Genomic DNA, 27888 nt, shown 5'->3' on the forward strand with positions numbered 1-27888 from the left:
TTATAGCTGTTAATTCGTGATGCAGAATGATGTACCTTGCAAATAAGTAATGTAACTGTGGTCCTGGAAACATACTTTGGATGTACAATTTCCCTATTGACTGTTTTTTATACAAGCATGCCATTTTAACAACAGCAGATCATGGATGGATATACAACACTGTGAGGTGTCATGACATAGGATACAGAAAATTATTGTGTCCCTTTAGGACATTGTATATCAGACCATAATACTGCTTAGATTCATTATTGCTACTGTCATTATATAGGGTTTAAAGATGTCTTAACATGATTAAATTCTCTGGCTTTTAAAGTATTGTTGCTATAGCCAACTCTTTCAACACGCTGTTATATACAAGCACTTAATTCTTCTCCTGTTTAATATTAACCATAATATCACATAATAAAATTGAAACAAAAGTGCCATAGGCCTAATTGTACTGTCACAGCCATGTAAATCAGAAATAGCTTCAGTAAAGCTACTGTTATTAGACTGGTGTAAAATTGATGTAAATTAAAAATGACTCAGATCCTGTAGCTCTGTGTGCTAACACAATGTAAAGGCCTCACTTAAATTCCCATATAATAGCTTATGAGTTAAATACTTCTTACTTCATCATATGGTATTGTATCAAAAATGAACAATATTTTTAAGGGATGACATAATCAGATTGATCAAGGTAAGTTAGTGATCAAGGTAAGTTAATGATATGGGGCCAGATTCTGTGTTGACTTCCATGAAGTTAATGCATATCTATATAAACTTGATTGCCATCAGTATGTATCTTACCATCACTTCCATAAAACTGAATTTCTTAGCTGATATACAGTATAAAGTAAGAACCATGAGTTTATCTTTTGTCAGGGCTTCCCCCCCATTCTTTTTTTTTTTCTTCTGATGTGATGTTAGGCTAATGAACAGAATCAGAAGGGAAATGTGTCAGGCATGGTGGTTACATAAAGAACTGTGTAGGAAGCTAGTAATGAACTCTAGGAAAATAAATAAGGGCAAGTTCAGGAAATGTAAGTGAAAATGCAGCTCTGGTATAAATTGAATAATAAAATTCCTGGTCATATTTTGCCATAAATAGTGGTTTGGGAATTTGTCATTCACCTTATTTAAAATTCAGAAATATTAAAGGTACAGAGTTCTCTCATTATAGAAGTAATAGAATTCCAGCTATTACGGAGTTAGGGTAATTTACATTGCTATAGAATGCATTATATCAGTAAGTGGAACATCTGTATGAAATGTCCACCTGCTGATATACTACTACTCAGTGTACTTTACAATGAAATGTACTTAATCATTTTAAGACGTCTTCTAATGAAGCCTTATCAGGATTAACATTTTGAACACAAATACTTTTAGGCATTAAAACTTCTGCCTTAAATGAGATTGCATTGTCTTGTTTACCCTTGTTGATTAATAAGCAATCTGTTAACTGTTAGAATGGCCCAATTGTGCCAGTAAAAGTAGATTAGTAATTCAGCTATGTTTGTGGGTTTAATCATCATTTCTCTTGAAGGCTTTGAATAAAAAAATCACTTGTACACTACCCGTAGGCAAAGAAAGGATATATATTTTTAGATGTGTATACCACTGTTTTGCTTGTAGCTTAATGCTATTGATCAAATACACACTTCCAGAAGCAAAATATTCTGTAGATGTACAATATTTCTAAGTAGACCTTCCAATTTTTAACATATAAGTGTTATGAAAATTTGGAACTTAAATTCACATGCTATATACTGTTATTGTTTTCCTAGTAAAATTCAGGAGGACATGTCTTGACTGCTTACCAGTAAACAGTTTTGAACAGCTTTGAGAGCTCTGGTTGCTTTTTAAATTTCTATTTATTTATTTATTTATTTATTGCTTCTTATGATTAACTGGAAGTTTAAAGGCAAATACCCTGTCTTCAGAAAAGATGGTAGTTGAGATTTTCTCATAGGGTCATGCACTTTCATCTGTGGTATCCCACAGAGGGAACCAGATGTTGGCAAGTTACAATTTAAATTATCTGGAAAGCTCCCATGTGTGGAGCATAGTCCCATTAAATTCAGGAGTAGCACAGGCCTCCAACAATAGTTGTATACTTGAGCCATGCAATGCTATAAAATTATAGGGTCTTGGAAGATGGTCTGAAGTAGTCATCCTCAGAAGTATTTGTGCCTTGTGTACCCTGGCTTTGTAGATATTATTATAAAAACACATTATGAGTCAAATCCCGGTTTGATATTGAGTGACTATAATGTGTAATTGTGTTTGTATATGAAACTGTGCTCAGAAGCACCCCATGCCATTACTGCTTCCGGGTGGTAGATCTCTAGCTTTGGCATGTAAGATGCATTATTTATATTGCTATTCAATGAGACTCTCAGTGTAGTTATTTAGGTTTCTGGCATATAACCAGCATATCCTGGCTCCCATCAATATTCAGCAATATTAGGGCTTAGTGATTGTCTCCCATCATGCAGTTCACATCAGAATGCATTCTTTGTGGCACTGGAGTCTGTATGATGAAATAAATGCAATGAATAACCCATATTTGAGAGGGATACAGTTATCATAGTGTTCCTAAATTTACTTGAATATAGAAATACCCTGGAAATATTTTATGATAGCAAAAAACATATGTAAAGAATTTTATAGTGACCTCTCTACTCTCCTTTCTTAAGGTTTCTCCTCTGACAGGGCGCATATGAGCCATGACTTCTATTGCTTTTTTTTGTTTTGTTTTGTTTTGTTTTCTGAGAAGTATATGTGTGTATACACACACTATATATATGTAGTATATATATATATTCTCATTGCATTAATACTGATTTTTTTCATTTTTTTTTTTCTGAAGTATTTCTGAAGTTGATTACTGTCAAGGTAACTTGTTTCAGGTGTGTCCCAACTGAATGGAAAAAAAGGAAGAATAAACCAGTGTACACCATAACACTTTCAACATTATTGAGACAGTTAGCTATGTATGGCATTTGTTTGAAGACTGAAAGTAGCTTTACTCCTTCTATGCAATTAAGATTGTGTTTATCTGAAAATAAAACACTCAGCTGTGGCACTAAGTATGGGAATTTATGGAAGAGCTGAAAAAACTATTAGCACCATTCGATATGAGATAATGCTTCATGTTTTCACTTGCAAAGTATTCCACACTGACATCTATCATCTGTCTGTCCTGCAGTCCCTATGCTGTGAGATCAAACAGAGACGTCGTGGGGTAGCCTCAGTGCTGCGATTATGCCAGCACCTCCTGGATGACCAGGAGACCTGCAACCTAAATGCAGATCACCAGTCCATGCAGTTGATAATTGTAAACCTTGAGAGGAGGTGGGAAGCCATTGTCATGCAAGCTGTCCAGTGGCAAACAAGGCTACAGAAGAGATTGGAAAAAGACTCGGTGAGTGATGTTTACGTTAAAAATATCTCATATAATTTCATTTTTCACCAGAGACATTTTTCAGTGTTAGGCAAGCAAGTTCATCTCAGACTGTTTTCTTCTGTCTGAAGATGCTATTCCCAGTCTCTACTGGCAACAAGTGAAGCTTTTTACTTTTTCACAAAACCTTGTATTGTATGGACACCACAGATTAAGAAGATAAATTCACAATATGCATATTCTGTTTGCTGGATATTTAATCTCATCATATCTGATCATGTTGAGTAATGAAAACAATCAGTGTAAGCCAAGTTTCTCAGTACCTAACAGAATTGGGCACAGAGACATATTTCATTGATTGTAAATATATTTCAGAAAAAGTATTTTCTGTGTAAGTAAGGCTGGTTTTAATTAGTATCCCAGCAGTAGATGTGTATTTCACATAGAATGCCAGGAGTATGTGATTAATATATAAATCTGTATTATTTGAATATAAGTAAAATGCATTAATTTGCTTTTATCTCATGGAAATGATTCCTAAGAGGCAAAATAGCACTCTGCTTAAACCATCCATTAATGGCATAAATTAGACATTTTTTTTACAGCATAAACTATACTACAATGCAGTATCTACATTTAAACAATAAACCATAGGGGGGACAAAGTAATCCCTACTGTAACACCATTGGCTGTAATGGATGAATTGGCTCAGCATGTTCTGTGGTTCTGTCATAATGCTGAAGTCTGTATACCGGAGCCACATTGACAGCAGTAATAACCCTATGTAATGCATATACTGAAGAGCCTTGATGAGATTTGTGACAAGTGACAAGCTTACATATTTTTTTAGGTTTATATCAAACAAATAAAAGAAAAAAAATACTTGACACATACTTCCTGACAATTGTCTAACACTATTTCTGACTAACACTAAGTAGGGAAATATTACTTTTGACTTCTTTTTGTTAAAGTTCCTTTAAAGAAATAACAGAAGCTGTATTTCTCTTGGAGTTGTTTGTTTGTGTTAGTGTAATATTAAAATATACAATACAGTGTTTAGAAAAACTGGCAGCTCTCGAATGAAAATACTATCAGTCTAAACCAGCCAAGAAATAGTGAGTCAGTGAGGAAGATGCTGTAGAGAAGTGAAGTGTTGAAGGTAATAATAATCTGCTGTCTACATACCTTTATCAGATGATATAAAGCAGGAGTGCTCCTCTGTCTGTTTGGTTTATTAACTGATTTGTTTTAGGTAGCAAGGTAGAAATGTGCCTTGAGGGAGAAGCAGGGTTTAAATTATCTTTCAGGACAAGTCAAAAGCGGCATGTATGAGGGAGCTGAGAAGCAAGACGTCATTGAAAAACAGACGGAGTGGCAAGGCTGGTGTTATGAGCATGAAAGTAGTCAGCTGATAATCTAAGTATGGGTAATTGAGGAGAGTTAGTTAAACCCTTAAAAATTTGATCTGATTGGAAGAAGTGTAAAAAGCTGATGAAGATGCATGTGATTGTACAAGGGTATGGAGAAAACCAAATATATTTTTTTCAGCCTTTCTGTAGACATGTATGTGTGAAGAGGGAAGTATTGACCTCAAAGGAAGCTATTGGAAAAAAAGATATCAACTGTATGACCAGTGGAAAAATGTCAAATCTTAATGATGCTAAGAGTAATGATTCTCTCACTTCATAGAGCTAGTGAGAGAGAGGTGTAGATGTCACAGCTGATCCAGATTACCAGACTAAGAGGAAGGATGGTGATACTGACAGAGCATGAAGAAAAGAGGAGTTTGAGAAGGAGAGAGCAAGGATTCAATTTTGACTGTGCTTAGTTTATGTTAATGGCCACTAAGGAGAAGTTATTTAACAGAAAGGCAGAAGAGTAGGGTTAGATGTACCAGAGTTTACCTGAACCCTCTGTTCAGAGATGAGAACTACAGGTATGTGAGTGTATATTATTATCTAAAAAGGAGAAAGAGAAGTAGGTAAGGAGAAAGGCTTGTTGGAGTCCAGTAAAAAGCAGAAGGCTAAGGAAGAAGGACAAGCAAAGAAACACAGAGGAAGTAGAAGAAGAATGTAGGAAGCAAAGAAATCCAAAGCAGTAACCTGTTGAGAATCTGATCAGCCAGAGTCAAAAGTAAAACAGAAGCTGGTAAAATAAAGGTCATGAGAAAATGTTAGAGAAATTTCAGTGAAATGAAAGGAAGAAACAGAATTAGTGAGGAGCCAGAATGAAGCTGAATAGAAATTGGAGGTAGGAGTTTTAAACAATACATTCACATTTCAATGAGTAGAAAGTCAAGAAATAAAAGAAGACAAATGCCATCTCATCAGTGACAGAAAGACAGCATTCAAGCAGTAGAAAAACTAGTTGAATTCTGGAGCTTCAAGAGCAAGTATGTACAATATTGCAACAACCAAACTGAAAAATAGTTCTTAAAATTCTGAATTTTGGTTGCTAAAGGATTATTCTGTGTTAGGTCTATAACTGACTGTCCAAGAGAGATGGGACTGGGTTTCTGCTATATTTTTCTGAAAGGTAAGGTACACAGAGGTGATGAATTACTTTTTTAATCTACAAAGCCTATAATTTCATTGCAGTAAATATATCTGTTCTACTGAACTTAGGGCAGAAACAAATTGCAATTGTGAGATAGCTTAGAGAGGGCTGAACAGAGGTCCAAGTTCCTGTAGTGAAACCCTACTATCTCCTTTTGCATATGAGCACCTGCCTTGTGGAAGCAGTCTGCTTTTTGTAGCTGTCGTTACTATAAATAAGCTGTTATGTGCTAATTAGAGCTTGGTGCTGCTCTTACAGCAGGAGTGTAGTCTTGTGTTTCTGTGTGGGACGCAATCGATCGGGAGTTGAGGCATAGTGTTCAAGTACTGCAGTTTGCTTGATGTCCCAGTGCTTGGAACTTCACAAGGTGCATGCCGCTTTGTTCCCACTTTGCCTGAGGGAGTCTGGAATTATTTGCTGGTCTGAGTTGTCTTTCACTGTACAGGGGGTGTAGTGTTCTTTCTGCTCAGAAATGGATGCCATTAAGAGCTATCATGATGCTCATTTAATTTTCAGTGTGGGTTGTTTTGTTTTGGAACCTCTCATTCTAGGCTTATATTTAATAACATGATTCTTTGAAGTGTGTCAGGATCTACAAATTTCTCATGTTGACAAAACTATCTGTATTCTCAACATTTAAGGATGCCCAAGCCACTACAGGATTCAGGTTTCTTTGTCTTCCCTGGCCAGAGTTGGCTTGTTCTAGCCCTCCTTTTCACTCAGTTCCTGTGTAGTCATTTCTTGGGTAGGTACCAGGACTGTTTCTTCTGCTTCCCTATCTCTCTGTATTTGATGGTGTGCCAGTCTTGGCACATAAACAGTATCCCTTGGTAACAAGTCTTTATTTGTGGTTGCCCACAAAGTACTGTAATTTATGAAAACAAATGAGATGTTTTTATACCCTGATGGCATCTGACTCATTTACGGCATCTGACTCGCTGACAGTAAATAAGATAGCCCAAATTATTTTATTGCATTACAGAAGTGCAGGAGTCACTTGCATCTTCTACTCTGTTCTTAATTTGTGTACTGGGATCTTCCTTTGTCCTGTTTCCGTCCCCAGTCACTTATCTGAACTACTTATATCATTGCAAATGTATGCTGGAACTAACCATAAAAGGGTTTAAATTTCTTTTGAATACCTTGTCTTCATTGATGTTTTTCAACAGTGTTTAATTTTCCTCAACCTTTGTAAGAGCAGGCACCATAAATTTATAAATAACAAGAGATTAACATGTACTAAACCACCTATAGTCTGGTAAAAGATGTCCTTCTAAATAGCCTAAAGTTATGTTTAAAAGCTGAAATTATCAATAAGAATCACCCCAGAAGGATGAAATGTGGTTAGATTCAGTAGGTTAATCTTGCTAAAAAGAATGAGGTATTCATATAGTGAAAAAAAAAAAAGAAAGATTACTTTTAAAAAACAGTAGACACTTGTCTTTTACTGGAAGCAGTCCTAATCTGTTTTAGCAAAAGAGGTTTTTATCTCCCCCATCTGTTTTTTTGTGGTAAATTCTTTTCCCCCTGATTTATCATTCCATAGTTTGCTGGTATAATGTTATCTGTCACTAAATTTTAGCTTCAGAATTACACAGATGACTTTCAGTTTGCCTAACAAGACCCTGCTGGCAATCATCTTAAAAGAAAAAGGAGTCTGTCTGGCAATTGCAACAGCAATAGCAACAATCTTTAGTCAACTAAACCCAAAACTGCCATCTAAAATTCCTGCTCAACAGCTGGAGAAGCTTTAACTCTCTATGCACTTTCCTTTAGAGGGTCTAGTCTACATGAAAGAACACGGAACAGTTAAAAAAAAGGATTTGAGACAGACTCAGTCACGGTCATGCCCATGAGTTTACAACAGCTAAGTCAAAGTGGGAATATGTAAGCTGTTTTATGCAATTTTGTTGATTATTTGCTCAGCCAACAATATACCCAGTTTCAGTTATGCATCTAGCCTCAGTGAATTTTTCCACCAGCCACAGATGTTCACAGTTTGATGTCCTGTCCAGGTCAGATATGTCTCTATGTAAGAATTCACAACGAGGTGACTATTGGTATTCACTTTCCTGGGACTGTTTTATTGATACTGGAGTTCATGTAACTGATGTACAACTATGGCTCACATAGAGACAAGAATGTGTTTTCTAATGGATTTTATTTCTGAAGTTGCAATTGAATTCCTACCTTTTTGGTGACTAGAGAAACTGCTTTTTTTCTCCAGACTGCTTATTCACTGAACGAGAAAGGTATCTGTTTTACGGAGCAGACAATCTATTTTCTAATGCAACAGAGAGGGCCAATTATTGAAGGAACAGTATTAATCACGCTTTTAAAATGGAGATTTTGAGCTAAGATAATTTGGATAGAGGTGCTGTAATTCTCACATCATCCAGAAAGTATTTGAAATAGTCATGTCTTTCATGATTTAGTCTACCACTATGCTCCATGAAACTTTTAAATTTTTTCTTTTTCACCGAAGTCATCCTGCACACTACATTGTATGTCCAGCAAAAAATCCATCTGTATTGGCTGGAAAGTATGCTGTACATCCAGCCACATAATTGAAAATAATAAGGCCACAATAAATGGGATGGCCTTGGGGTATAACACCCGAGGGATTCAATTGGTGTCGCTTTGCATCAATGTCCATGCATCATGGTAATTGAGGTAACATAACCAATTACCACATTTTAATTAGAGTTGTAAGGACTTGGGAAAATCTGCAATGGTGAGACAGCTCACTTTAATAAAAAAAAAAAAAAAGCAACTCAATTTTTACCACAAGTTTGTTTCTTGGGTGTTTGTTTCTTAGGAAGTAAAAAGCTTGTGTAAATCCCTGCTTAGTATTTTTATCAGCATCCTCTTGGTTTCATTATTTATAATTTACTTTGAAAAACAAATTGTTTAAAAATACTATATTGCTTCTGATCAGGTATCTTTATCCCTTTACTCTATTCATCTGTTTTTCTGATCTTTTCTGCAAAAGAAAACAGTTTTAAATAATGCTAGGCATGGTGCTAACTGAAGTCCCCCTCTCAGTTCTCTATATTTAATTCACTACTTCAATATTTTTTCAATCCATGGCCTGACACTTGTTCTGAGCTACATAACAATACAAAAAAAACCACCTGCATTCAAAGGTAAAAAAATGTATTGGTCATTGTTCTGTTATTTGTTAGATAGCTCTACTAAATAAAACTTGGCTTCTGAAGGATTCTAATTTTTTCACAAGCCATTATTTGGCAAGGTGTAGCTTTTACATCTAGCTAAAAATCTTGCATAAAAATGTAGAAAACCAGCAGAAGTGCCTAATACAGCAAAGTAATAAGTGAAGATTGACCTAATTTCCTGAGGAGGGGGCACTGCATGTTTTAAAGTGCTGAATACCTCTTACATGATCTAGCCCTCACATTATTTAATGACTTATGTTTGAAACTTTATAAATTGTTTTTTTCATTATCTATCACAAGTCATTTTTGTTTTGATATTGGACCTCTTCATAGTGCAGTTTTTGACAGTATTTGTATTTGTTTCTGTCAGTCATCTTGTTCTGTTTGTTTTCAACACTGAAGATGGCTTGCTTTGGAGGTTCCTTCCTTAAAAAAATATATATTTTTAAATGAATGGTATATTTGATTGTAGAATCTCCGATGTATCACTCTAACTAGGCTCTGCACCATCCTCATGCTTGAGGTGCTGTACACCTTTCTGCTTCTGGGTGGCATTGCATGTCTGATTTGTGACATGGAATGATTTTCTGTAAGATCTAAATCAGAACTGCATAAACGGTGAACTAAGGTCTAAATTTTTCTTTGACTTTATGAAAGACACTTCATGTTCTTGCAAGAAGTTGTGTATTTCTCTTAATTTTCTTGAAGAACGGCCATAGTGATGATGGCAGCCATTATGGCAGTGTGCATAGTCCAGATGACCTGTTGAGACTAAAGCTGGTAAAATGCTTCTGGTTTTGCAGATCTCAGTAAAAAATTGCAGACATGGTGGAGCTTAGTAAAAGTTAATTTTTAAAAAATCAGATAAATGTTGTGTCACATTCTGGAGAAAATCTCCCAAGTGGACACCTGCGGTGGTAGCTTTTTAGAGTAAATAAAAATAAACATTAATACATTTTTGTCTTTCCATAGAAGACTCTTTTCCATCCTCAGTGAATGTAAAATTTTCTGTCACAACTAACCATTTTGGGCAACCACCCAGAGGTGGAATACTCTATGTGACATTATCAATCCAAATTCCAGTCATCTTATCAAGGTGTTCTCTCATCAAGAGAGAGCAAACCCTCAGAGGTAGTCATTTGAGCTCATTGCCACTGAATCAGTCTTTTAGCTGTTTCTCTAAGTTAATTATGTTATGGGACTCTTTAGTTGTAGGTGTGGTTAGTCATGAAGAGACTGATGGTTAATCCAGGGACCAGAGACTAAGGCATTTCACAGTTTATAGTAGCAGGTCTTGATCACTGTCCACCTCAACTAATTGAAAATACTTACCTGGGATGCATGTTTCTCTTCCAGGAGTCCTTGCTAATTCTGCAGGCACCTTTAGTTTCTTTGTCCTCTCCAGGGTACTCAACAAACTTTGTAATGTGAAAGGTGAAAGTTACTTTTTTTGTTGTTGTGGGCATGAGCACAGGAAGATAAATGAAATTATATTAGAAGTAAAGGCTATTTTAATGAGAAAATCAATTGCTGCAATACTTAATTATCCCAAGTACCCTTTGATTTTTGTTTTCTCTTGATGAAGCACACAACATTTCTGTGCAGGATCTGAAATTTATTTATTTATTTATTTATTTCAAGATAGGTTTCTTTGTAAGACTAGGAATGCTTCATAGTGGCTGATCATGGTTTTAAACAAAAAGGCTGCAAAAAAGCAAAATAAATTATGTATCACTAGATATGATTTTTAAACCAAATATCGTTATTTGATCATATATATTTATATACATATATGTATGTATAACCACTAATCACAGCTCACACTACAGTGAAAAACTGACTTCAGGTATTCAGGTATTCAGGGCAGAAAATGTCGTGGTCACAGTGTTACAGGACTAAGTTCCTGGTATTATTATTGGCTCTAAGCATAGTGGCTGAACTGGGTAAAAAATAATGCCTTTAGACTAATGTTTTCAGTAGCATCTTGTGAGCAATCTCCTTCAGTGATTGTCAAGTCTTCTCTTTAAATCACATATACTTCGAATTATTATTTTCTCTATTATGTTAGAAAAAGCTATGTGAATGCACTGGCACAGTGCCACAAAATTTTGTATATATTTCTTTTTATTTTTAAAAAGAATTACTTATTTGGATTTTTTTTTTTTAATGTGTGTGTGTGTTCCTTCTTTGGTTAATGCAGTTTTAATCTGTTCAAATGTGATTTCAGAAGGAGAGGAAATTAATGTAGCTTAAAGTTATTAAACACCTTAAACTGCTATATCCCATATCTCAGGAACTTTCAAGGCTGATCAGTAATGCTGTGTTATCCAGTGAGAAGCTGGAAATATTTTCTTTTGGGAATATACGAGGCTTCTGTGTTCATTCGTGTGGCTGGAAGATTCTTTTGTTTCTCAGTGATCTATTGGTGACCGTGTTTGTCTGGTGGCGTTTTTGAGTTGGGTGAGAGAATTTAATAGCTGGTAGAAAGTTGGGAACACTGCCCCTCTGATTTTTTATTTTTTTTTTAAGTGGTTGGTGCCTACAAGCCCTCAGAGATTCAGAATGGCAGTGAGGCCATCTAAAATGCCAATTTATTGTTTGCCTTTGTAATTCAACGTATGTTCATGGAAAGTACTGTATCTCCCATGGGTAATGACATTTGATCCTCATTGACAGTGCATTCTTACATGCATTCTCAACATTCTTAAGTTCTTTGCATTTATAGATAATATTGTAAATCCACTTGCCACAATTTTTTATATACATATATTTATCAAGTAATTACAAAAATTCAAATTTTAGGACAGAAGAATTCAATTCTATAAAACCTAGAAATGTGAGGTTTCTAACAATCTAATGGGAAAAGTCAACATCACAGTAACAGGCTTAGGTCTTTATATTGTGGTGGCATGTATTCTACTGATCAAGTGTAAATCTATTTGTCTATTTTTTCTGTATTACACATAAAATAATGGTTGAAAGAGTGTGAGCAAAGCTCTTGCCACAGCTCTGATAGTAAGACACTTCCTGTTTTAGAAACATGTTCATTTGAAATGTAAGATGTATAAAATCTTCAAGTGAGTTTGCAGAAATGATTGGTTTTAGTAGCAAAATATGTAATGTTCAGAAGCTGGGGAGCTGATGTTTCCAGCGTGTGCAGATAGTGAAAGAACTATCATACTCTATTTAAATGGCAAAAATAACTCATTAAAATGAAAGAGGAAAAATGTTTAGTTTTTTTATTTTCAGTGGTAGAGTTCACATTTCAGAAGAACTCAGTTCCTATTTAGGCATTTAAGTATAGGGCCAGATATATAAAAGTGTCGAGCTGATAGTGACTCTTGGCATTGTACTGTGTTCAGATTACAGGATGAAGTCAGTATTTTATTCAGGCGCCTAATATTCACTAATTGTAAGATCATGACTCAGGCCTGCATTGTTTAAAAAATTAGACTTAAGAGAAATACAAAAGTCACAAAGTAGTGATTATTGAATTAATTTAATGACTTGGTGCATTGCAACTCTAATGACCCTAGTTCTGCCAGGAATGATACGTGAGTGTGATTGAAGATAATTTTCTGATACTTTGTTTCAAGAGTTCTCAAGAAAAATAATTTTTAGAAAGAGGGGAAGATGCCTCATTTTCTAACAGGTTGTAGAGCAGTTATTTCCATCCTACAAGGGTCTTTGGTATTGGATAATATGGCCCCAATCCTCCAACCATTATGGAAATGTATTTGAAGGATCTTCAGAAAGTATATGACTAATCAGTGTTTCCTTGTTCATTATTATAGAATGTTATAGGAGGTGCATAAGCTGTAAGCAGAAAGGGATAAAATAAAAAAAAAAGTGCATGAAAATAAAGTACAGCTATTTACTCTTTGTCTTAACATGAGAAATAACAGGGTACCTCATGAAATTATCAGTCAAGAGATTTAAAACAATCAAAAAGAAATACTATTTTTATGTAGTGTGTAGTAAAAATGTGAAACTTGCTCTTACATGATGTTGTGGATAACAAAAATACAAATGACTTCAGGAAGTAATTAGAGAAATTAATGGAGAAGTCAATCAATGCTTATTAAATTCCTACTCTGAAAGTCCCCACAGTCTGACTTTTCAAATTTTGCATAGCAGCTTCTATGCTAATCTGTTCCTTTAAAACAAACAAACAACCTTGAACATCCACTATGGACCACTGTAGGAGATAAACTCAGATGAATGGACTGTTGATCTTACCCAAAATGGCAGATGCCTTGTGAAAGAACGTGAATTGCAGGCTTAGAGGCCTACCTGTGCAATATTTTCATGTATGGCAAAGCAGTTTCAAGAAATGCCTACAGGGTTTTCATTGTGCTTGTGTTTTGTTTGTTTGTTTGGTTTATTATTTCCAAAAACTAGGATATAGGCATTTAGCAGGCTGCTTCCACCAGGAGAAAACTTTGCACCCATGTAACAGCTTTTCAAGAGATTTCTAGTACATTTTTTTTCTGTAAAATACACAGAAAATATAATTTTCTATAACATTTGTGTAATATTTAAATATGGACATACATTTATGTGTCTGAGGTAATACAATATACATTAAATAATAAGATGTAAATCATTAGCAAAGATGATCCGAATTTTATTTCTCTTTACATATAAGGTATTTGTGTCATCAGTGTAGCTCTAATCCATATTCAGGTCTTCGTGTTTGGTGTGCAGTAATATGTAAATTACCTAGCCAGCTGCATTAAGCAGTGTTTGTTTATTCTATTTCTTTTGGCATAGCATATAACTGAATTTCTGCCAAAAATGTGGCTGCTTCAGGGAACACTGTTCGAGAAGAAGGAAGTTTTGAAAGGAAACGCACATCATAAGTCTTTACTGTGTGAAACAGTAAAATCAAAACAAACTTTCTGTTCATAAAAATATCTGTTTTAATGTAAAATAATGTGCTTGTAAAATACAATGAGCAAATTGAATCTTTTTAGAATGCTCTGTTTACATTATCTCTGTAAACAAGAGTACAATGCTGAGAGGCTGGTGATTTTGTTCATATGTGGGAAGGGTGACTAAAACTGGTGAAATGTGAAAATGGAAAGTTTAAGAGAAATTATTTTAAAATGGCATATTAATCTCCCCTAACACATAGCATTTAAATGCGTTTAAATTTAGAAAGCGGTGAAGTTTAAGTGTTAAAAAAAATTGCATTAATGATGCATAGAGCTATCTACTTATGCTGGCAGTCCTTTCAGTCTTCCAGTCTGACACTTCCTTTTTTATCCAGCCAGCTAATTTCCCCTCTTTTGTGAGGAGTAACTGTTTTCACACTAGTGCTTACCCAGCAAGCCTCCTCATTGTTTCATGGTTAATTATCTTCTTGAGCTTCACCTTCTCCGGAGAAGGGAGAAAGACTGGGCCTCCCCACAGCTCTAATGAAAGCTAGGTTTAGAGATGCACTGTGTGAATAAATGCAGTGTCTGATGTAGCAAAATAATAAATGAGTTCCTAAATTTACAGAGTCACAGCTCATCCAGCAGATTTACTGAACAAAGCAGGAAAACACTTCATCTTAAAAATAATTTTTATTTCTAAAAGTGGGGAGGAATATTGCTTTAGTGTTAAGCCAAATGCTCTAAAGTTGTATGTTAATAACATTTATGCTGATAACATTAATACTCATAGCTTCATGCCCCTCAGTTATCACACTGCTTTGTAGGGAGCGCTCATTGGACTTTGTGACTCAACACCGCTGAAAATAAGAAATGCAGATAGATTTAAATCTTCAGTTTATGTTCCAATTTGAGCCCAAGTTTAAACTGTATAACATTTAAAATAAATTTTCCTGTAATAGAAGAATGTTGAAGAATGACAATAGTATTTTTGTACTAATGAAATACTCCCCATTGTAACTTTGTACTCAGCCAAACTAAGGCAGGCAATTATAAACCTCTCACCCTAACAAGAAATAGTTGTCCTTTACTTTGTCATCTTCTAAGTGAATTTCTATCAAGTATGCTTATATTAAATCATTTCTCAAGTGACCACATCAAAATATATGTGTAACACTGGTACTTCACATATTGCCCAGAATCCATTCAACATCCTAGATTAGATTGAAATTTCCAACCCTTTTATTTTTTTCAGCCAACTCCAGGGCTGTGTTGGCGTCTGTTATGTACACAGACTACTATAAACAACAGACACTTACCAGTGATAGAGATGAGAGAAAAAAATCTGGAAGTTCAAGGGTGAGATGATTTTAGTGAAACAGTTCTGCCTAGAGACCTCTTATACCTGGAGATAAGGCCAGTATTTCTGTTTTGCAACATCTGAAAAGCAGCTCTTCCTAGACAGAGGCTATGCAATGGCAAGGAGCAGTAGTGTTGTTGTAGTCTCGAGGTGCTTACTCTCTGCTACTTATTGACAGCAGCAGGGTTTAACTTAATGCTTGGAAATCCATAGGTTGGCACATTGTGGAAGCACTTGTAACATGCAGCATTCTGCAAGCTTCAGACTTCACCATACTTGCTTATTGACTCCCCTCCAGTCAATATCCCAAGTTTACAGATGGTGTATCAACAAAATCAAGAAGTACCTGAACTGAGATTACAAAGAAATCCTGTTGAAAATTTACATAGCGGAAAATAAAGAGTCAGTTGCCTTTGATGATATGAATTACACTCAATTTGGTAGTCTCTTAACTGCTTCAGGAAGAAGATAAACTGATGGGAGACCCAGATATCCTTCATGCAGTTCTTTTATTCATAAATAATTGATAAATTCTCCCTTTCCTGTATATGGAAAGAATTTTTATTCAGAAATTCAGCCTCTCTTCTCCAGCTCTCAGTGAGAAAACTTTCTTTCTAGGTTTCTCCTAAGGTCAAGCTCCCAGGGGCTTATGTCCTGTCCTTTTGTACCTTATATCTAACTGTTTCTATGGTGATTCTCACTCTTTAGTATTTTTCACAAACATCTATTTCTGCTGAAACAAAGCTCTTAAAAACTCTGTGATTTCAGGTTTCCTGATGTGCCTGTTGCAGGTGGAGGATTACTACTGTGTCTACTGAGTGCTTTCATAGCATCCACTGAGTTGTTCTGGTTTAACTGAGAGTAGTACACCACTAAAGGAATACCAGTTGCACTGTAAATGCTATTAAATTGAAAATATCCTTAGCCAGTATGCAGACCTCTGAACTATTACAAAGCCAAAACAGTAATAATTCTATTATGCCAGTGTAACTTTGCCAGCACAGCTTTGTTCACTGGCTTGGACACATCTCCTATGAAGACAGGCTGAGGGAGTTGGGGTTGTTCAGCCTGGAGAAGAGAAGGCTCTGGGGAGACCTTATAGTGGCCTTCCAGTGCTTAAAGGGGGCTACAGGAAAGCTGGGGAGGGACTCTTTGTCAGGGGGTGTAGTGATAGCACAAGAGGGAATGGCTTTAAACTGAAAGAGAGTAGATTTAGTTTAGATACAAGAAAGAATTTTTTTCCCATGAGGGTGGTGAGGCACTGGAATGGGTTGCCCAGAGAACCATTCTGTTATTCTGTGATCTGAGTGCAGAAGGCAACTGTTTTGCTGTGAATAAGGGCACAGTGAAAATGCACAGTGAAAAAATGTGCTGAAATTCTGGTTTATAGACAAGCAATAGTTAAGCCTGTTTAAGCATCGTCAGTTCCTCAGATTTCCTATTTCTGCTGTGTTGTTTTATTTTTTTTATATATTTTTTTGTCTTAACCGTAAAGGTTAAGGTCTTTGATTGAGCCAAATTCTGAGACTTGGCATGGATGAACTCTACCAACTTGCATGGGCATGTGTTTGAGGTAGAGTGCCAGGATTTGCTCTTTACTAAACTAGGTATGCATGACAACATTTTGGGTTTGGGTCAAACTAGGAACATTTTTCTGAGTTTCATAAAGTGCTTGTGTTGGATTCTTGCACAAAGAAAATCACATATTCTTCTGAAGTAGGGGTGAGACCAAAATGACATTCAAGGGTGAAAAATCCTGTCATGTAACCTCTTGACAGATGAAAAGAAAACTACAAAGCAGCAAAAACAACAGTCAGTAAAATATGCCATGTAGCTAGGCTTTCTCATCACACACACACAAAAACTGGGGGGGCGGGGAAAAAAAGGCAAAAAAACCCACACAAATACACAGCTTGGAATATTGGTCTGAGGTTGTAAACCTATTTGGATGACAATATGATTCAACATAAAAATGTTACAGATGTTCTTCTGCTCCCTGGTAACATTGAAAGTGTTCTTGAGCAAATGAGAATTGGAGAAGTTAAAAAGCCACTTGAGGATGCAGTAGCAAAAACAGAGGCCTCTGCTTCCACAGAGGCTTTGAGATGAATGAGGTGTGGTGTAGCAGTAGTTATACTCTGAGCACAGCAAAGGGACTAAATGTGTTGAGTCCCAGTTTTTGTGTTGGTTTGTGAAAGAAGTGAGTCCCTGGGGGCCTCCTGCTGACATGGCTCACCTTCTGTTCCAGCCTGGCTCTTCTGCACTGGCTGGGCAGTCAGGTACCATTGGGAGTTTATCAAGAAAGCTGTTAAGATCGTTGTAGGACTCATGTGCAGGAACGAGTGACCTGAGTGTTAACTAACGTGGTAAAGAGACACTTAAAGAGCAGCAGAATGGCTAGTTTCTCTGACTTTTTAAAACACTTATACTACTAGTAGGGTCTTCTAGATTACAGGTGAGCATCTTGTTAAAATGTCACTGAAATTACTCAATCTGTTGGTTAGAACATGTGCACACAAAACCTGTATCATGATAAAGAAATTAATCAGTTTTAAAACCTGTATATGACAAGGCAAACCTCTAGACTTTTATTTCAGAGCACTATAAGAGAAATCCAAATGTCATCATGGAGACAGTGATCAGCAGTGGAATCTCTTGCTCCCATAAGACCCGGCCTGTGCCGAGACCCTTGCAGGTGGCACCTGTCACAGCAGAGAGCAGAGGTGATGTCAGTGTCCTTCCTATTGTACAGCAATCTGTACACACAACCACACACACAGGACCCTGGAAATACCTGTAAGCACCTGTAATGCCCAACAGGGAAGGACACGTTCTGCATGTGCAGAATTTAGTATATTATTTCATTGAGGGAGGCAATCATAATTGTAAAATGAAACACGAGGAAGTAAAAACACAGATTTGTATTCTTATTTTCTCAGCAAAGAAACATGTATCATCTTATTTCAATTGTAGTTATAACAAGCATGTATGTTAATGATTAGTTTCTACAGCGGTCTTGATAAATATACTCGTTTCTCTAGTGATCTGCAGTAAAGCAAATGGCTTCTGTATTTTTTGAGGCCATATTGTAATGTGCAGGTCACTTCAGTATAATGCACATTGCATATTATGCATATATTAATGCATATTAAAATATCGGTGTTATAGCCAACAGTTTTCTTGTTGGCTATAATATAGGGAACCCCATTTAGAAAATGAACTTAAGCGAAGCAGAAGTGAAATGGGTACTGTACGTATGACTGTTTCCCTCAGCAGAAGTACTTGGCATGCTTGTGTTTTTCAAAAGACAAAATCATGTTTGTCTTCCTTCAGTGTGCACACATTCCTGGAGATGGGGGATGGTTTTCTTTCTTTCTCTTTCTTTTTCCCCTGGCCCCTAAGTGCAGTTAAGTTTGGATAATTTGTCCACAGCAACTGAAGGATATGTTGCAGGGGAGAGAGGAACAGAGTTTGTATTTATTATTCTAAAAGCTCATTTTTTTTCATGTTAATTCCTTTAAAAATATATAATGGTACGTAGGGGTTACATTACAGGCTTGTTTCACTAACACAAAGTATCTGTACTGGAGTAGCACATGCAAATGAGGACAAAACAGAGAATCATTGTTTATTAAAGTTTGCTGCAGAAAAAGCAAAACTATCTGTGTTTTAAAAATGAAACAAATGGGAAAAAAATGCATTTTTAAGATTTTTTTCTAAAGAGCACTGTGATTGAGGAAATATCCTTATATGACAATAATTTTATTTCTTCCCATTAACATCTTCAGCAGATTAACTGTTTAACTACTAGATATCAGCCCTACAAGCATTTAAGTGCATACTTAACTTTGCTGACATGAGTTATCCCACTAAAATGGGACTACTACCCTAAGCAAAGTAGTTTCCAGTTTGAACCCTGAACAGCCAGACTCCTTAAGACAACACTTTCAATACAGTAGAATTAATTCTATCTTTAACTTTTCTGAGTCTTTAATTAAATTTGTTCTTGTTTTAATTACATTAGAAATGTTTTGGGCAGCAATAAATACTTCTTAAGTGTTGTTTATCTAGTGATAAAAACTGGAATATACATAATACTGTGCTTCTCCTTGTTGTTATTATGTTGTTATTTTTTGCTTGCTTGGTCAAGACTTTTTACATCCTCTTACTCTGAATCATGTGGCCATTGCCATTGACTCCAGAAGTAGTTGTGTTTAGTGACTTTAATATGATAAAATTTACTATATGAAGATAGCCATTGTTAGAAAGATGCTATAAGCATACATACACACACATATGCTTGCTGAAGTCCATGGCAGAACACTCGGAGACCAAATTTAACCAAAGGTACAATTCAGTCTGGCAAAGAGAGCTTTCTTTGAATACTAGCAGGTGTAACTGATTGCACTAAATTTCCTTAGTGTATTTGGGAATTTAGAAACATCATTTATATATGTGCAAGTGTGTGTGTGTATAAACACAAACACCCACACCCACACATATATTACTATTGTGGTAACTCTAGTTCTCCATCACCTTACCTATGTTCTGAGTAGCCTGACAGGGAGACATCTGATATGATAACAGTTGTGCATAGAGATTGGTACTGCTGTCAGTGCAAACATAGTCTGGAGTGACACCACCTTCCATTTTTCAAGCCAGAGCTTTATTCAAAAGCCTGCCTGGTGCTGCTCTCTCCAAAAGTCACTGCAATGTCTGAATGCTCTTTCTTGTTTGAGCAGCTTGCTGAATATTGTAAAAAAAGAAAGGGAAAATGTATACCTCTGCTAAAAATGCCAAATACAGGATGTTTGTGTGACGTTGGCTGGGTGGTCTGTTTCAGACAAAGTTAAACTTGGTCTATATTTGGTAAGGGCTGCCAACATAGCGGATAACCACTAAAGGTGTACTGGTAGGTCTCTTCAGGGAAGATGATGCTTATAAGAAAGGTAGTAATTTAATAATATCAATTCTGGCAATTCCTTGGACAGAGAAAGCTGTGCTGGTAAAATGTCCATGTCTACATAAAAGCCTTTGGAAGTGACAATAACTTTGACAATAAGAAAAAAAATAATAATTAAATTCTCTATCATCATAGCTGTCTGTAAAACTTCTGAATATATACCAGACCTCAGAAAAGCATGTGCATTTGAAGGATAAAAACTAGGCTTTGAAGTAAGAAGTGCTCAGTGAAGATGAATGGGGTGAGGTCACAACTCTACATGTTTTATTGTTTCAGTCCATCTGACCTACAGAACAAACAAGGCAGCCAAGTGCTGATTTACAGGGGGAAGGTTATCTTCCTGACCAATAAGGACCAAATGTTTTGTTTTTGAAAAACAAAATCAGATTCTGTGGAACATAAAATCCCTGGAACCTGCCGCTGATTTCCTGCCTTTGGGAATTCTTTCTGCAGCTGGCAGAAGCTTAAAACAGTAAAATTGAGCAGTTTAGGAAGCTTTTCACAGCATATCTTCCTAATGTTAAGTGCTACAGTGTCGTAAAACATAACACAGTGAAAATGAGTTATTTTAGCTGGTTTCGTGTTTAATCTAACAGGCTTTCAAACTAACTTAATGTAATTATCATCATTCTCTTGCACCACTTTTTTTAGGTGCAGGTTGGTAAGGGGATGAAAACATGGTAAACTGGCAAATCCAAACATGGACTGCTGAACTCTACAATGTACAGAACTGCTCTGATAGCCTTAGTTGTCTAACAAATTATTTATATATTTTTTTTCATAGAGTTTAAAATCTAAGCTACCTCTAGACAATATCTCAGTGGGAGGGAGAAAAGAAAGGACTCATTCTGTAAAAGTTTTGGAGTATGTAGATCTACAAAGAGCTTTCAACTTTAGACAGGACCGATTTTCAAAATACCAAAAACTGTCTAACCTGCCAAGGAGAGAACATTTCCTTGGCACACAAATTCCTGCCCACAGTTACTTCTGATATCCTAATGCAGCTGCACTGCACAAGGATCTACCTTACAACAAAGCTGAATGGAGTATGGGGATTTATCTTAAATGAAGGTCTCATTTTATCAAATATGTTAATTTTCATATCACTCTGCTGAATGGTGGATAGCTACTCTGCCTGTTTTGGAGCAAATCATTCTTTTCCTTATGCCATTTGAGTGTTTTAGTCTGGACATACAGCATTAGGATACCTTTCCACAGAAATAGTGCCACCAATATCCGTAATTATATAGACACTGAAGGATGGATTTGGAGCTATTTATGCATCTTGCCAGTCAAATGTGTTGAACATTGCACTGTGGGTTAAAACTCTCCTCATCTGACTGTGACTCAATTAATTTTTAGTTGTTTTATGCAAAATAAAATAGCATAAGTAGGCTTCTTTTCAGAACAGCTTCTCTTAGGAGAATGGGAGCCTGGTTCATGTCTCTTATGCCCAGTCTTACAAACTGTCCCACATCCAAAATCAGTGCCCTAACTATTGAACTGTTTGAGATTATCTTATGATTTGTCTTGAAAGAGATGAGCAGGCTTTAGTTCCTTCTTCAAAGGAGCTCACAGCTGAGAATTCCAGTCAGACATATGTGCCTTCCTCGGCTCACTTAACCTTGGCTGAATCTTTATGAATCTAAGTCTGCAACCAAGTTGCTTACAACTGTTCATTTGACTACAGCCTCCCTTTATCTACTTGTATTTCAGTAACTTAGTGAGTTTGTTGTCATTTAGATTGCTGTTTGGCATGCAGTCAAACTTGCTCCAAGAAAACTCGAGAGAGATCATTGTTGAAAGTTTTTTTTTTTTTTTAAAAAAAAAAAGTATTTGTTTTTTTTTGGATACAGTGATATCACTGTTCAGCTGTTAAGAAAATTTAAATTAAACAATTCTACATTAGTTAGCAGTCCTATCGCAAGACTTACTATGTAAGCAAAGTCTTCCCTAAAATGGCAGGCTCTCAATAAATAGAAAAATTAGGAGAAATTAATTTGATCTCAGAGAGCAAGCCCCCAAATCAGCAACTGCTTCTCTCCTACTTTGAGGATTTTAAGGTGAGTCAGTGCTGTTGGCCATTTGACATATCACATTTCAGTAGGAAGAGTTGTCAAGGTGCTCTTTCTCTCCCACAGGTGTTTCTAGAAGTAATAATACTTGAGGCTACGTGTTCTGAGCCCATAATAGCCCACTGGAAAGCTACAAAAGTCTTAAAAAAATCAAACTAAGTTTTGCTCAATTATTTATTAGCCTGTTCCCAGAGAACAGTGTCAGCACAGACAATATTTGAAATTCATGTAGTATTTGATTAGACTGATTGATCTTACAGCTGAAGATATTAACATTCATTAGTGTTACTTACTGGTCATTAGTACTGCCTTTATTATCAAGTAAAGAATAAACAGAAATTCTAATAAAAATTCATCAAGTCTAGTGATAGCCAGTGCATTAGATTAGTTGTTTTAAGGCTGACTGCACAAAACTTTGTTATAAACATTTTATTAAAACCTTTGGCAAAACATTTATATCTTAGCTCTTTTAAACTTAAGCAGGCTAAGAGATATTCTCATATATCCAACATAATAGACACCTATCAGCATATTTTTATTAGAACACTTCTGTGTGATTCTGCAGAATGGTTAATGCTTGTTATAAAATGACTAACCACAATTAATCTCTGTTAAAGTAAAGTAAAATTTCTGTATTATGCTTTAGTGGCAAATAAGAAGAAAAATAAGAAAAATAAGAAATTATGCAGAATTTAATAGTTTTCATTTTAATTGATCATTTAAATGGTACACAATACATGACAAAGTAAAAGCCTATTAATGATCATTGTTCCAAAAATTCACTTTACTCCCATTAACGTAGCTAAATGATTTCAATGTAAGCACTTTTAAAGTAGAGCTGTAAATATTTTTAATCTCTTATTTTTAAATTATTTTTTACAGGAGTCTCTGAACGTTATTGATGCCAGTTTGATGGATCTAAATGGTCCAAGTGAAGATGCACTAGAATGGGATGAAACTGACATAAGTAATAAGCTGATAAGTGTTCATGAAGATTTAAGTGATCCTGATCAGGAGCAGAAGAAGGATGATCTAAGTCAGAAAACTGCTTCAGGAGAATGTGGTGACGATGTGAATGAAGATGAAAGTATCAGTGATCATGGAAGTCCTCTTTATTGTCCCACCATTACTTCCCCTCCAAATCCTCACATCTATCAGGTCTATAGTCTTCATAATATTGAATTATCAGAAAAAAAACACATGCCTTTCTTGAAAAAAACATCCAAACTCTCCAGTGTAACACAGTCTAACATTTTAAACAAAAGTCTTAGTAAAGACTCTTCATTTTCATCTACCAAATCCTTGCCAGACCTAATAGGGGGGACGACATTGGCAAAAACATACAACTATATGTACCAAAGTGGAAACATAAGCAGGCATTCTGAGAGTGAGAGTGGGATAGTGAGTGAATGTGATACAGAAACTACAAATAATTCAGAAATTTTTTTACTAAATGATATAGAAAGCACTCAGAGTAATCCTGAAATTGGGCATGCAGAAACTCAAATGGATGGCATAATTGATGTAATAAAACAAAAAATAAAGCAAGATGAAGAAGACCATGTTAGTCTCTCAGATGATTGCCAGTTGGCACCTTCTGGATGTTGTGGAAGTGAAATTGATGAAGACTTGGACAGCGTTACCATGTGTAAACCTGTTTGTCTAGAAGAACTGCAAGGAAAACATGATGTGTTTACATTTTATGATTACTCGTATCTTCAAGGCTCCAAATTCAAATTGCCAGTGATAATGAAACAATCACAACTTGAAAAGACACACACAGAGGGTGCTTTGTTTCATGGCTTTAGTTTTGATAAAATACCTGGTAAATTTGAACATAAACCTGGAGAGTCACAACCAGATGGGTTTATTCATGACCATAGTCTGGCAAGTATCCCTGGAGGATCAGATCCCAGTTCTTGTAAGTCTGGAGAAACAGTAAGAAAATTAGCTGTTACAGAGAATACAAAGCAGATTTCAACTTTGTCTCGTAGTTCTTCATTAGAGTCACTGTCTGTAGTAGGAGATTTGTTCAGCTCAGGTATTTTTAAAAGTGGAGATGGTCTTCAACGAAGCACCTCTTTGGAGAGCTGGCTGACTTCCTACAAAAGCAACGAAGATCTTTTTAGTCATCATGGTTCAGGAGACATAAGTGCAAGTAGTGATTCTGTTGGAGAGCTCAGCAAAAGGACATTAGATCTTTTGAATCGTTTAGAGAATATCCAAAGTCCATTAGATCAAAAGATAAAGCGCAGCATCTCTGATATAACACTCCAAAGTAGCTCTCAAAAAATGTCTTTTACTGGACAGCTGTCTGTAGATATTGCATCCTCAGTCAATGAAGACTCTGCGGCTTCTCTCACTGAACTCAGCAGCAGTGAGGATCTTTCTCTCTGCTCTGAAGACATCGTACTGCATAGAAATAAAATACCAGATTCAAATGCATCATTTAGAAAACATCTTAATAGATCTGTAGCTGATGAGAGTGATGTCAATGTCAGCATGATTGTTAATGTCTCCTGCACTTCTGCTTGTACTGATGATGAAGATGACAGTGATTTGCTTTCAAGTTCCACCCTTACCTTAACTGAGGAAGAGCTAGGTATCAAAGATGAAGATGATGACTCCAGTATAGCAACTGATGAGGATATTTATGAAGAATGCAATTTAATTTCAGGACTTGATTATATAAAAAATGAACTCCAAACTTGGATTAGACCAAAATTTTCTTTGACAAGGGAGAAGAGAAAAAGTAACCTCAGTGATGAAATTCAGCACAGTAAAGAAGTTAGTAATGAGACATCAAAAGCCACAGATACATTGAGCATTGAAACACTTTTGAATGGTTCAGTACAGAAAATACCAGAAAATAATGGCAACAGTAAGAATGTACCACGTGATCATGAAAAAGGGACAAAGGGTCACTTAAGGAAAGATATTTCTCAGGTTGTGAAGGATCAGCTCGTGGATGATATGGAGAATGGCAATGTTGAAAATACTCTTGGCAGTCAAAAGGAAGTGCTCGTGAGAACATCAGCAACTTCCAGAACTCATACATCACTTGATGTTAGAGAAGCTGAAAATGAATGTTGTGTCTGTGAAGCATTTACAGACAGTTCAGATGATTCACATATGGATGGCAAGGAAACTGCTCTGTTGTCAGATGGATCCAGAAACCCTCCAAAAGAATGTCAAAGTCATCTTCAGTCTGATTGTCATGGTGTTGCTTACTCTCCCGCTAAAAAACCTTGTACTGAATCTTCCTCAGAAACGAACTGCGTAGACAAGCAAGCATCCCTACCCGATGGTCAGCAACGCAGAGTAAGCACTACTGAAAAATCTACTGATTGCTGTGCAGCCTTGAAATCTAATGAAGCAGAACAGGATTCCTCAGCCAGTGGTCCTGATTCATGCTGTAACTGTGAACCTGCTACTTTTGATAAAAGAAACTTGGAAGATGGCTCAGTACACAACTTTGTGATGGAGATAATAGACATGGCATCAACGGCTTTGAAAAGTAAGTCACAACCCGAATGTGAGTCATCTGCTCCAGCTTCATTAACACAGATCAAGGAAAAAGTGTTAGAACACTCTCACAGACCCATCCAGCTAAGAAAAGGGGACTTCTATTCTTATCTTTCACTTTCTTCTCACGATAGTGACTGTGGAGAGGTAATCAAATACATAGAGGAAAAGAGCAGCACTCCTGTGCCACTGGACTTCACAGATGACAGAGAAAATATTGAATGCTTTTTTGAAGCTTGCCCTGAAGAAGAGCGTGTTGAACAGCAGCAATCTGTTTCTAATGGTACTACCGAAGCACGAGTTGAACAGCAGCAACCTATTTCTAACATTAGTTCTGAAATACCTCCAGAGTCACCAGGCAAAGTGACTCTAGAGTCAATAGGAAAAGCTAAAACTTCATCAGAAAATAGGCATTTATCTTTTTTATGTGATGATGACATTAATATAAATGTCCCCAATCCTAACAAACAAAATGCTTCAAATGATTTGAAAAATGCTGATGATGATTTGATGATTTCAGATCGGGAAATGGAAGGTTTGGAAAAGAATTCTCCAGAGCTTAGCAGTAAGAAGAGTACTATAGGAAAAGCATGTGGAATCGAAGAGCCCAAAGGATGTGTTGCTGCATCTGAAGAGGTTTCAGCCATAGAGTTTCAGTTAAAGCCCAGCCATTCACAGAATAAGGAGGTTTTGCACCAAAACACTAAAACTCTTACTTGTGAAGAAACTCTCCTGACTCTTCATAAGGAAAGACACATTAATATGCACAGATAGAATGTAACCCTCTCCAGGCATATACATTATCCTAAAAACAGGTATGTACTTTACAATATACAAGTTGCACCTTTTTTTTTTTTTTTTTTTTTTTTTCTTTTCATTTCTTGCTTTTATTTTTTTTTAACAGTTTTATACAACGAAAGGAGATGAATCACCATCCAGGGATCCAGGGTTTCTGTTTTATGGTAGTACTAATCATTTGTGTTAATTACACTAAAATCCTCTAAAATCCTGAATTACATGCCACTGCTCAACAAATGCAGTGGACAGTAGCTGCTCCTACTTTGCACTGACTGGAGCTGCTCTCTTCTGGAATCTTCAAATCTGTTATTTTGCAGAACTTGGGAATCCTTCAAAAGTAATATTTCTGTATCACCTCCTCTTCCTTTACCAACTGAGCTGTGGAACCAGAAACCAGCTCTACTCATTCATCCCCTTCTCCACAGACAGCTGACCTTAGGAGGTATTCACATATGCTTGATGAATCTGAACTTCTGGTTTTACATGGATTTTGAGTGACCAGTGAGTTGGAATTCTAAAATATTTACAGACAATTCATGAAGAATGGCTAAGCAAACTGGAAAATAAGTAGAGAGAGAATGTCATCTCTTGGTGTCAGCTTACCATGATTTATGTTCAGTGAGCCATTATTAGTATTAGGCCAAAAGTTGAGGTTACCAAAATAAGAAATCTTCGCAACATCAGTGAAGAGTGTAATGTGAAGGTAATGTAGAACAAAGACCCAAACACCAAAGCAAATGGAAAGTGTTAGCCACACAGCAGTACTGAAAGCTTTGGTTCTATTTTGTGGTAAGCATTTTGAAACATAAGATGTTTGAACCTAAGTTGAAAATTTGGCTCTGATCTCTTCCAAAGTTTTGGGATGGTTGATATCTGGAGTTTTTAATGTCACATGAATGTCTAACAATAAGCTGCATATTTAACAACAGAAGATCTACAAAGCAACTTCTGGATCAGATCCTATAGAGCTGTTGTTCTGAGTCTCACTAGTTTGGTGAGCCAAAAGCCAACATAGCTGTGCAGTAATACCATTGGTCTTTGGAAACACTCATTCAGTAGACCAGGCAACTCCGAATGCCACTCCAATTCCAAATGCTGCTGCTTATCAGAAGCTGTAGCAAGGGAGTTTCCAGTAAGGCATGAGGTTAAGCACTGGAACAGGTCACCCAG

At 36.2% G+C, this 27888-nt stretch overlaps 1 protein-coding gene and 1 long non-coding RNA gene across 9 annotated transcripts in view; one reads left to right on the forward strand and one right to left on the reverse strand.

The window, feature by feature from the left end:
- AKAP6 (A-kinase anchoring protein 6) overlaps window positions 1-27888 on the forward strand; it is a 281531-nt gene that overhangs the window by 248667 nt on the left and 4976 nt on the right. For all 8 annotated transcript variants that reach the window (XM_038179113.2, XM_038179114.2, XM_038179115.2 and 5 more), the window contains 2 exons: window positions 3194-3409; window positions 23278-26735. In XM_038179113.2, coding sequence (XP_038035041.2) covers window positions 3194-3409; window positions 23278-26694 — 3633 coding nt within the window. In that variant the 3' untranslated portion in view covers window positions 26695-26735. Of the gene's footprint in view, window positions 1-3193; window positions 3410-23277; window positions 26736-27888 lie in introns of those variants that run through there.
- The window catches only part of LOC113843816 (uncharacterized), a 57251-nt gene continuing 54029 nt past the window's right edge, over window positions 24667-27888 (reverse strand). The window contains exon 5 of the long non-coding RNA XR_011809761.1: window positions 24667-24807. This is a non-coding gene — a long non-coding RNA (uncharacterized lncRNA). The remainder of the gene's footprint in view (window positions 24808-27888) is intronic.

Source organism: Anas platyrhynchos, chromosome 5, assembly GCF_047663525.1.
Source record: "Anas platyrhynchos isolate ZD024472 breed Pekin duck chromosome 5, IASCAAS_PekinDuck_T2T, whole genome shotgun sequence".
In the NCBI taxonomy this organism is placed as follows: domain Eukaryota; kingdom Metazoa; phylum Chordata; class Aves; order Anseriformes; family Anatidae; genus Anas; species Anas platyrhynchos.